We start from the raw sequence: 12,551 nt of genomic DNA, 5'->3' as shown, positions 1-12,551 counted from the left end.
TATCTGGCCAGTGACCTAACGGAATGAAAATGAAAGACGACTGCTGGCAGCGATAAGGCCAGTGTGCTCACTTAATAACCGCATTGGGATTACAATAATAGCCACCGGTAGGCTACCAAGTTTGCTAATGCTCTCCAGTGGGATTTGCAGTTTATAAAATGTCTTCCCTTTTTTGCAAAGAATCTGGTGTTGAACAACCCTCACCTTTCACTTTTTACTGTCACAAGGAGATTGCAAGTGACCAAACAATTGTAAAATTTCATTTGCTGCAGCATGCATGATGAATGTAACGATATAATAATGGAAGCAAAGCAAGTCTTCTAATTTCCCTCCTCTGTATGTGTGTATGTATTTATTTATTTACTTATTTATCATATGAATTTAGGGCTGATGAAAGGTTGTAGATTGACAGTCTTGGAACCACTAGCCCTTCATTTACTAAAGACCAGGTCAAGAACACACAGCGGTAATGCATGCTTACCCATGCTGTCCCTGTGATGTATGTCAGTCCTGACCTTAAAGAAACAGACTTCTATAACTGAGGGAAATTCAGACTCTTGGATAAGGCTGCAATGGGATGCCATTAATGTCACTGTGCCATTGATGGAAATTGGAATAAAGATACAACATATTTCTCATACACCACCCAACAGCTGCCAGGAAGTAGGAATTCTGGATCACTACCACCAAACTGTGCTCGATTTGAACCACGGACTGATAATAACAGCCATCCATTCCCCTAAACTGCACAGGTCTTTGGTGGCCACATCAGAAGGAGGTCCAGTGCATAAACTTCTCAGGCAACAATGTCACATTTTCTCACACTAAGGGAAAAATCTGAGATTCATTCTTCAAATATCATTTTTTAAAGTGCCACACATGAAGAAGAGTTTCTAACTCAACAGAGGTTGTGAGATTTAATGGATGCATCTACCAAATTGTACTTATATAGGGTACAGTATAACAAACTGTACCTGGTTCTAAATGTATACAGAAATATGCTTGTACATAAATGTTACATAAACACTCTGCACATGCAAGTGTGTGTTTCTTCACTGTATATACATTTATAAATTCATGTCTCTGGCAACCATTCTACCCAGATACCCTCTGCCTTTACAACCCTTTGTTCTTGAGTATTATGAAAAGGATTTAGATGAGCATTATATGAAGAGTGCCTAGGAATCGAAGCGATGACAAATTAGGGACTGGAATCCAGTGCAGGTAAAATAAAACCTAATGCCACCCTTTACACCAAATGCAGACAGAACCAAACCTATTCAAAGGGTCAAATAACATGAGTTGAATATATAAGAAAAAACTGCTCTTATGGGATACTGCAAAACCACTGAGGACATCTAAAATTAGACTGGTAAAATCACTGAAGGGAAAAAAAGACCAGTCTCAGTCAATGGATAAAATGAAAAGACTTTTCAATCTCTAACTTCCATGATTCTGCATTTCCTGAGTTAATCTCAGACGGGAGATATATGTACCAAAATATCATCTGCAAGTCAGAGCACACCATATTTCTGGCCCAACTGAAACTAGCAAACACCAGAAAACTCACGATGAAAATTGATTTCTTGAAATTTTTGCAAACTGATTTTCAAAAAGACAAGTTATTTTTGATAAGCTTGAGATTTAATGTTGTTACTGCAGAGATCAACTCAAAATAGCCAAATATCACAGGGAGACAGCAGGCAGATTTGTAATCAAGTGAATTAATCTCTCCTGTTTTTAAGTATTTCTGCAGTGTTACTAACATGAAGGTTTTCATAGTTCTTGACTCATAATAATGCAACTTTTTCTGCCTATGAAGATATTAAGAAACATGGACTCTCCTTACCCCTTCCATATGGATCCTGGGATTTGGTGCCAGCCTGTACTGATTAAGTTGTAAACCTCTTGGATCTCCCCTGTCTCTCCTGATGGAAGCAGGAGAGGTCAGGACCCGAGATCTTTGGACTGAGCCAAACCTCGTAACATTTTGTCCATATCTGACACCGTCCAGTAAGCGAATTAGAAGCAAGTTGGACGGTAACTCGTCAATGCTGCAGAAGACTAGGGTTCTGCATTCCGGGCACCTCAGCTCGTTTTGGGATTTCAGTATCCCCTGTAGACAAGGCTTGCAGAAGGTATGCTGGCATGGTAGCACCTTGGCTGTGACATCTAGCTTTTCAAAGCACACAGGACATTCCAACAGGTCAAGTATGGCGAAATCGTCCATCTTTAGTGAAGAACTCCAGTCTCACGTGAGGCCAGGAAAGTCCACATGATACATTCACCAGAGCATTGGGTAGCAGTTGCTTCAGTACCTTCAAAAACGACACTGAAATCCTGAACTCAGAAAACCATCCTGTATGAAGGAAAAGAGAGGAGGAGGGGAAAAAAAGAACAGAACTTGACTGCTACAGTATGAAACCTATCCCACCTACATTGCAAAGCAATGCCTCACGAGCCAATTTGCAAATGTATACTTTGCTCTCACATCCAAGTTTGAAGTGAGTCATTTGTGATTCAGTACTAGTGAGAAGAATTGTATTCAAGCTCAAGTCTGCTGCAGGAGAGACCAAGTTTCTGTTTGTCAGGGTAGATAAATAACCGCAGCTCAGATTGAGACAACTATACTAATTCATGCCAGTGCCCCAGAGCAGGGCAACTCAATCAAGACAGGAACATTCCTTCTCACATGTACTGTAGGAAAACTTCGCTGTAATGCTTTGCAGTCTATTCTAATGTTAATTATGAATAGTATAACAATACTTTAACCAGATCAGGAGCGGAGATCCTCTGGTAAATATCCCATAGAGTCAAGAGTAAATATGTTCAGTCTTAACACAGCAGTTTAGTTACACACAATCCCACACACACCCACACTGTTTCATTTTTAACATCTTTCCTAATTAGCTTTCTTTCTACTAGTTTTGGCAGCAATTCTATATAAAAAAAGTCACCCAAATACAAACATAATTCTTGTACCTTGAAGAGAGACTTTAGTTAAGGAGTTTAGTGTTGCTTTAGTTAAGGAGCTCTGCAATTTCATCCTCACCTAGACTAGTTGCTTTGGGTATCCAAAACAGCCTGAGAAGTCATTATTCCCTCCCACAATGTAAAGTCACTCAACCTGTTTAGCTCCTTTTACAATTGTATGTTGGTTTACACTGAAACATGTATACATTTTGGATTCAAGTTATGGCTTGTGAAAACAAGTACAGTTCTATAACACACAGTAGAAGAGTGTGTGTGTGTGTGTGTGTGTGTGTGTGTGTGTGTGTGTGTAAAAGAAACCTAACCAGGAATCATTTCCCCTCTGATGTTGAAACAAATATTGCTAACCCTGAAACCTGCTCTCTGAAAATCCAGTGCAGCACCTGTGCCACGTTAAATACAAAGATTTTGTAGGATACTTTGCCTAGTAATCCTGATCAATATATACTGGAACATTTCCCCACGGATAAGGAACATTATAAACAGCATAACTTCATTTGTTAAGCTTGTGTTTGAAGATGTCTGCCCCAAAAGGAAACTCGAGCAGGTTGCTAATTCTTGAAGTACCACTAACCTTGCATCTGTGCCCCTTCTAAGACAAAATCAGCTCTGCACAGCTCAAGAGATAAGAGCTCTCCCTCTCCCCAAATTGCAACCCTGTTGAAAACTTTAACATAACAACTATGTATGTTACTCATGACAGATCAACTTACATGTCCAGCCCTCTTAACTCTCTCACTGCCTGACTCATAAGCTACTCATAAGCAAGTCTCAGAAAGAAATTCCTGTACCATCGTTCTGGTTAGGAGCCAGATCCTGATTTGGTGTTCTGATCTCAGTGGAGTTTATTCTGGACTTGCACTGCATAAATGAGATTAGAATTTGGATCTTCTTCTTTCTTGTCTATGCAACTGTGCTTGTTTCTGGGAAAAGGCAGGAACCACTTTTAAACCCTCCTTGCTATAAACACTTTAATCAAAACGAAGCAAAGAAAAAAAGATAGATGCAGTCTCGGAAATAGGTAGCAGTTAAACTTAGCATTACAAGAGTTTAGATTTGTCATACTGGAAAAGACCAATGATCCATAGACTAATACCCTGTTTCTAGCACTGGTTATGGAGGCAGCAGACCCTCCAATGGCACCTCTCTTTGTTATATTTTATCAGAAGTGAGAATCCACTTTCTGATCTGCTCTGATGATCAGCTTTGTCTTCAAGCCTGAGCACTGTGATATCTTATCTACATACAGGGGGCTAAAGTTCCAGAAGGACTTAGACGCCTAAGTCCAACATTTAGGTGCCACTGACATTCACAAAACCCCTGCTCAGCTGCCACCTAACCCAGTAGGCACCTAAAAACCTACTTGGCACCTAAATTTTCAGGCTAAAAGTTCCCTAGATGCCTATGTTTCTACCTCTGGGCATTTGCACGGATGCCTCACTCTAGCAACCCAGATGCCTAAGCCGCAGTGTGATTCACAAAACAGGGGAAGATAGGAAGGGCAGCTGTGGGGCCCAATTCTGCAGGCGTGCGCAGAGGCTACCTACCAGATTGCATGCCATTCAAAATCCCTTTGGAAGAGGCGGTGGAGGTGGTACTCACCATCTAACTTTTAGCCCAGTGGTTAGGACATTCACTTAGGATGTGCGAGACCCATATGCAAATCCTTTCTCCCCTTCAAGCAGAGGGGAGAAAGGAACCTAACTTTAAACACCTAACTCCCTGAGAAGAGCAGGGCTTAGGATATACCTCTTGCCACAGCATCTCCCATTGGCAAGCGTAGGCAGCTCCTAAGTCACTGTGCTGGCTTTTGTGAATCCCATTGTTAGGCCCTCTCTCTCCCCATTCATTGTATTGGAAGCCTAGTGCCTGCCCCAGGCTCTGTGAATCCCAGTGATTTTCTAGGTAATCTAAAAGGTAGGTGGTGTGATGTGCTGCTTTGCAATGCCGAAGTCCCTTTGTGACTCTGGCGCAGTCAGAGTAACTGCAGATGGTATTCTTGTTCAGATCAATGTATAATTCTTTTAAGGAAACTTAGTAAGCTATTTACCTCCATCCCATCGTAAGTCTGTGAGTTCCACAAATGATATACTGCTTTTTAAAAAAAGCTCATTTATACCATTCTAAATGTTTTAAATTCATAGAGTAAGAGAAAAAGGTAATATTGTGACATGTTTATTGCAAAGGGAATAAAGCAGTAAGGATACAGTTTCCACATCGGTTTCAAAGTAGCAGCCATGTTAGTCTGTATTCGCAAAAAGATGTTTCCACATCTTTAAGGTATTATAGGATAGTTTAAAAACAAAACAAGACATGGATCTATGAACATACTGGTAACACTTTTTAAGGTTCCCAAATGCATATTTAATTTAGATTGGGTATTACAGTTATGGTACGTTAAACACTAATCAATTATTAAAATAATTTTTGAGAATTTATCACAGTGTGGTAGACATTACATTTTATATGACCAAGTTATTTAGCTCAATAGATACATTTTACGCTTCAATTAGTGCTCATTTATTGCAAAATAATGGGCCATATCCTGTTGTTGCTATGGATGTGGAAACCCTGTTGTAGTCACAAGAAATAAAAAAATCGTTACTAGGGGATGTTTTAGTCATTTCCGATTGAATCTAGGTTTCATAACTAACTTTGTATGTATTCTCATTTGGAGGGATATATGACTCATTTTTAGACCCAAATTTACCTGAGCTCTCTTACATTATCATTATTTGTATTATCGTAGTCCCATCTGAGATTGGACTAGGAAGGCTGGACAGAATGAAGAATCAAGCCCAGAGAGTTTTGGAACTGGGGTAGCAAGCTCTGTCCTGGGTATCTCCGCAAGTGGGCTGGATGGGAATGAGTCTTCACTTTACCCTCATCCCAGACTTCAGAGGTGCTTTATGGGATCCACTTCAGTCCACACTTCCTTTATCTAGCGACACTAGGGTTCAGAATTGTTAGTGGCCTTCTCCTATGAGCCAATGGGACTGCTCCTACTCCCACTGAAGTCAATGGGCATATTACCATTAACTCTAGTAAGAGCAGGATTGGGTCCAATATGCTTAGGGATCATTTAGCAGATTTGCTGCTCTGTAAGGTTCTATCCTGCAAGGTGCTGAGCATGCCTGTGGAGGTGAGCACTCTTGTCTTCCCTTTACTTCAATGGGATTTGTGGGGGCTCAGTACATGGGAAGACTGAGCCCTACAATAATAGCATATAACATTTAAGTAAACACGTCCTCATTTTTTGGTTCAATAAGGCATCATTCAATAATGAGCGCTCCCCTGATTATCTGCTAGCTCCAAATCATAACAAAATGTCCTAGCTGGAAATGGAACAGGAAGGCAAGTTCATGGTACCTTTTCATTTGTGCTGTTGGCATCAGTGTCCCTTGTTTTATCAGCTGACCTCCTCTTTAGATGCCTGCTTTTGCTCTAATATCCTGATGCCCCACCTTTGTAGCAAGGGGAATAATGGCCTGCCCTGTATTGAAGAAACCAGATACAAGGAAAAGCAAAATAGGTTTCCCCCCTCCACAAATTCCTGACATACCTCAATTGTATGTTTCTAAATGAACATTAGAGATTTGTTTTCACTCCAGTTCTATCCAGTGCTTCTGGTGAGTCTTCATGCCCCAGTCATATATTTCCCCTACCACCCCCCACAGGTATAAACGGGTATATAATATGGGCTTGACTTTCAGTAGTGTTGAGCACCCACATGTCCAGTATGGTTCATGAGAGCTTCAGGTGTTCAGCACCTCTGAAAATAAGGGTGTGTGTGTGTGTGTGTGTGTGTGTGTGTGGCAGGGGGTTGGGGTGGGGGCGCATTCATGCATGCTGGATAATGCTAATTCCCCCCCCCCTAGATTTTGATATTGTTAATAAATCCATTTTAATTGTTCTTAAGCCACATGTAACCTCTCATCTGCTTTGGCTATACTGGTAAAATTGCACTCAGGACTGAACATAAAAGCACCTGAAATAAGGATCTAGATTGTAAAGACTCTATCCTTCCAACCCAACCCAGTTACTACTCTTTCCCTTTGTAAATCTTTCTAATTTGGTTCAAACAATTGGAATGAAGGTTTCTGAAGTTTTAAAAGCTAACCTGAAACTGGGGTCTGATTCTATAAGGTGCTGAATACCCCAATTCCCACTGCTTTATGTAGGAGGCAAAGTAGCACAGAATCTTGCAGGACTGGACCCTTTAATATGGCAAGTGTTCTTTGCAGTTCTGTGGCAACATGCAGACTACTCAACCATCTCCTCTTTTAAACTTTCAGCTATTGGAAGCACCTGTAAAGATTGCAGTCACATGGGAATGACAATATATACTTAGGCATTAGGCATGTCGTATAATATCCCTGTGGCTCAGTTCCCCATCTATAAAATCATTTTTCCCACCCTTTGTCTGTTTTGTATATTTAGACTGTGAATTCTCAGAAGCAGGGACTTTCTCTTGCCAAGAGTTTGTCAATTGCCTAATGGGGCCCTGATCTCAACTGGAGTCTCTAGGTGCTACCATAATATTAATACTTTGCATTTTATATAATGCTTTTAATCTTCAAAGCACTTTCCCAACAGTATTTAATGCTGGTAACATTCCTGTGAGGTAAGTAAGCATTATCCCCATTTTATATCTGGGGAAACTAGGAAGATGTGGATACATTTGCATGAGGTCACACAGCAAATCAGTGTCATTTGGGGATTAGAACACAAGATTTGACTGGCTCCCAGCACCATGCATAACCTACTAGCCTAGACTATCTTGCCTACCTGTTGATTTAGCAATGTTCCTCTTATAATTATGTGTCTGGAGCTATAAATCTGTCAGGTCTTCCCTTTCATTTTAAAACTTCCATTTGATACTTATGTTATAATTAACAATGGTCCTGGTCTTGCAATGTGCTTAGCGCTTGTGAGGTGCTGCATGCCTGCAGCTCCCATTGAGGTTAACACGAGCTGAAGGCATGGCAGCATCCTGGCAAGAAGAAGCTGGGAAAAAAGACCTGTGGTTATCACGTAGTCTGGCTTTGTTTCACTCACTACCCACCTATTCTGTCTATTTTTCAATTCTTGTGTTACAAAGGGTGCCTTCTACTGAATGACAATTTATATTCCTAAAGTCAAAGCAAACTTTGTTCTTCTTTAAATTGAACTTTCTCTGTTCTGCCCTCCCAGAGAGGACAGTTAAAAGTCAATTACTGAGGACAGAATGAACATGCCCAGCTTTGTGGGAATTTGTCTTCCCACTCCCTCAAGGAGAAAGGATTGTTGTTGTTAGTAAGCAGGACAATGCCCTGCTGACTGTCAAGGCTTAATGAGCTCAGTATTGCAGCAGGTGTCACCTTTGTTTTCTCTAGGCTGTCAATGCCATTGGGATGTCATGCCTCTGTCTACCCTACTGGGGTGCTGTAAAGATAAACGACAACACCCCAAAATGTCCTTAACCAGTCTTCTGTGAAGTCTTTCCTTGAAGAACCCTGCAAGATTTCTGCACATCCTTGTGAGTATGTTCCATAACATAGGAACAGGTACACTGCTTCAGAGCTGAGGTCCATCTTTCCAGAATCCCACCGCTAACAGTGGCCAGCACCAGATGCATCACAGGAAGGTGCAAAAAACCCATCTTGCACTAAATAAGTGTGGGATAATCTGCCATCCTGTTAAGGATTAGGATGAGACTAGGCATTGGAGTTTGTGTTTAAACCCTGAAGCATGAGGTTTAATATCTCTCTTCCAAAATTCATCAGCATTAATTATTGTAACTCTGGATATTATTGTTATCCATATAAATATCCAGTCCTTTTTTGCATCTTGCTGAGTTTTAGACTTCAATGACATCTTGTGGCAGTGAGTTCCACAGTTTATTCACACATCGTATGAAAAATACATATCCTTCTAAGGATTTTGAATTTGCCACCTTTTTATTGACTGTCCCCAAGTTTTGATGTTTTACATAATAATACTTGTGTGCTGTGTTGTTGTAGCTAGATTGGTGGGTGAAGTACTACCCACCAATTGGACCAGCTTGTCTCTCTCACCAATAGAATTTGGTCCAGTAAAAGATCATGATACTTGGCACTTAAAATATATTGATGGATGTCATCATCCCATTTTACAGAATGGGAAAACAAGCTGTGTGACTTTTCAGTCAGCAGCAAAGTCAGGAATAGAACCTAGATCAGCTGACCTCCCTCCATGTTCAGCTTTGCCTCATTGTCAGTTTTACATATCATAATGTATATTCATTCCTATATATTAAAAACAAAAATTCCACTCCAACCTTCATGCGCTTGTGTAAGCAGAGTTAAAAGAACATGGAGAGATCGTATAAAATGTGAAATTCCATTCGGTGTATGGACACCTGCGTGCGCCGTGTCAATGGAACACTGGGAGATGATTAGTGAAAATCCTGCTATTGTAAAACCAACAATCAGTGCACACAGGCAAAGCATGCATATTTATTTATTTATTTACTTACTTATTTTTTAAGCCCTTGTACGTTGCCAAATCAAAACAGATTTTCTCAGGACCACATCCCACTGAGTTCTACAGATACAGAGACTATGTCCCTGTGCCCACAGAGAGGTATTTCAAACCTATTTAACCCCCTATTTCAACGTTCTACTGAAGCTACAGAGACACTAGAATTTCGTCTTTTCTTTTCTTATTTTTAAGAAGCAAACATTTTTAAAAAAACCCCAAACTGTACTGCCCACTCCTTGTCCTCAATGAGTAAAAAATGGCACAGACATCAAACTGCCCCAAAAAATTCACTCTCCACCTGAGCATAAATGTGGATGATTTCTGTCCCAAATGGAAATGTGTGAGAAAGATATGGAAAGGAAATGCTTGAGCATTAACTTAGAGGAGTCTCTCTGCGCTCTGCCTGTAATGACGACAATGCTTGCCAAGTGGCTTGAAAAGGTAAAGTGAGCCTCCACCTATGCCACCCTGTCCCTCTTGTGGAGTGACTGGCCACAGTTGCAATCCCCAGACCCTCCCGAGCACAGGAACTGCTTGCTTGTGCCTTCTGGGCTGCAGCCAACTCAAAGAGCTGGCGATACAGAGCTTGCTCGCTGATTAGGGGAACGTATGTTGCACTCCCTGCATAAACATGAGTTCCAGAATACCTCTGCGTAGCCCGCAACACAGGGCTGTAACCAAGGGAGCTATGTATGGGTGGTGTCACATATTAAAAGTGTATGTGTCAGAAAGAGGTGGGTGGTGATGGGGGGGAGAGCTGGCAGAGGTCATGTGCATGACAGCATTTCACTTGGGAATATAGAAGAAGCCTGCTGTTACGTTGTGTATTGTAAATGGATGTCACACTCCCTCCTCCTCTGGGGAAATCATAGAACTCTGGCTCTTTTTTTAGCTTGTGGACGGCAGGGAGTGGGGGTGCTACTTCCAAGCTGCTACAAATTATAGATCTAACAACTTGTCCTCCTACCCACTCACAAACACAGCACACAGACCTGCTATTGTTGTTGTCTCTGAAGGCTTGCAAGCAACCGAAGATCCTACTTGTGTTTCCAAAGTTCAGAACTAATACCTAGGCTAAGAAGGCTGGGGGTGAGTTGTCTGTGTTAGTAGCCGTCTCACACTTGTGGAAGTTGTAATTTGGGTGAGCTCACTCTATGCTTCTGGTAGGACAATGTGTCATGTTGGTCTGAAATGTGGCCAGTGCAACCAACTGTACATAGCTGCTGTATTCTGGCCATGGATACTGGACATACAGCATAGCCTATAAAACATGCATGTCTAGTACATGCATTACATTTGCTATAATAACAGAACAGGACAACATGAAACCACAGTAATGGACACAATAGAGGAACCTGGACAGAAGAGAACAGAAACTCCCAAATCCCACAAATCTTCCAAATCAAAAAACAATATTTCATAGTTTATTGTATATCATAATTCTCGCAGCCAAACACAAAACTGTCTGCCTGTGTAATTGTGGTGGCTTCAGTCCAGAACTGGGGAAACAGTAACAAAAATTGTTAGCAAAAATTTTGGCTTCATCCCCCCCACCCTTTGATATAGTGTGAACCTTTCTGCTAGCAAAGTTCTGTTCCTGTGAATGTTCATAGAAAGAAAATTTTGTTTCTGAAGCTGCGATTAGTCACAGATTAATTGAGGCCCGATCATACAAAGCACAAGCATATGCGTTACTTCGCTCATGTGATAGTTCCACTGAAGTCAAAATAGGACTCCAGGGGGACTTAAGTGGCACAGGGATCTTAGGTAAGCTCCTCACAGTGGTGTATTTTTCCTTAATAGTGCATTGTCTCTCTGTTGTAAAGCTAAACACAAAGAAAAGAAGGTTCGGAAATATTTCCACTTTGCAATGTCAAGTCTTGAGACCACTCTTTGGTGACAAGGGTTCGGTGACTTGGATCTCTCTATTGATGACTTCTTCAGAATAAGGCATAGTTGGAGAAATCAGCACTTGGCCATGTTCTTTAATATAAGGAGATGCATGTATGTATTCACTTTAGATTTAATAAAAATGGTTATGCTGCATGTTAAGTAGATCTGGCCAGGAATCGGATTTTTCATCTTGTGGGAAATTCCGTGATTTCCAAAGTTTTTGTGGTCCAAAACGAAACCAAAACATTACAAAATTTCCTGTGAAACAAAATTCCAAAACCCCATTTTTGATCATTTTGATTGAAATGTTTCATTTTGATTAAAACCCAATTAGTTCCAATTTTGATATTTTAAAAACTTTAATATTTTTAATTAAATAAATTTAGTTTTGGAACAAAAAAAATCAAAATTGAGAAATTTTTATCAAAATAGAATCTTTTAAAAAAATGTCAATTTCAATGAAAATGACATTTTTCATTGAATAGCTGTTTTGACAAAAAAATTGACCAGTCTTAATATTAAACATATATCAACTGATTCATATATATATATATGAATCAGAGTCTTAGCTGCAGCTGGATGACAGGTGTGTGTGTGTGTTTGTGTGTGTGTGTGTGTGTGTATTAAAGCATTATTGAACCTCAATACATATTTAATAATCAAGTATTGTATTTTACACATAATAATAATAATTAATAATCTTTTCAATCTATCTTCAGTGGACATTTGGGAATGTAATGTAAACCATATGAAGGTCAGTTCAGAATAGGCTGGCGTCTGTCCAGAAGGGAGTGCATTATTTTAAAATGAAATGTAAATAATATTCCCTTGAGAGAGCATGTTGGAGATTGTTAAAGTGGAATGAAAATAGGAAATTGTGCAGCCAAGATGGGCAGAGGTGATCTTGATTTTCTTCTGGATATTTAAAATAACATGTATATTCTGCAACAAATCCATAGTCAGTGGCTCTCTGTTGCTTCAGAATTGCCACATGCTGCATAGCTTGGCTTCTTGGGACTTTGACAGCAGCAGAGCAGAACTCAAGAGCAAATAAAAAGAACACCAAATTTATTATTTTTTAAATATTATGACTTTTAAGCTAATCTCTTGATTTGGGGGGGGGGGGGCTGAGTCTCAATTTTTGAACACTTGGGGTTGGCAATGCT

General features: G+C 40.3%; 1 protein-coding gene across 1 annotated transcript in view; it reads right to left on the bottom strand.

Moving 5' to 3' along the window:
• SH3RF2 (SH3 domain containing ring finger 2) overlaps positions 1 to 2,355 on the bottom strand; it is a 71,643-nt gene extending 69,288 nt beyond the window's left edge. The window contains exon 1 of the mRNA XM_074962098.1: positions 1,850 to 2,355. Within this exon, the coding sequence (XP_074818199.1) occupies positions 1,850 to 2,230 (381 nt within the window). The 5' untranslated portion in view covers positions 2,231 to 2,355. The remainder of the gene's footprint in view (positions 1 to 1,849) is intronic.
• Positions 2,356 to 12,551: the final 10,196 nt, after the last annotated feature.

Source organism: Natator depressus, chromosome 8, assembly GCF_965152275.1.
Source record: "Natator depressus isolate rNatDep1 chromosome 8, rNatDep2.hap1, whole genome shotgun sequence".
Lineage (NCBI taxonomy): Eukaryota > Metazoa > Chordata > Testudines > Cheloniidae > Natator > Natator depressus.
This window is presented reverse-complemented; position numbering and strand designations above follow the sequence as displayed.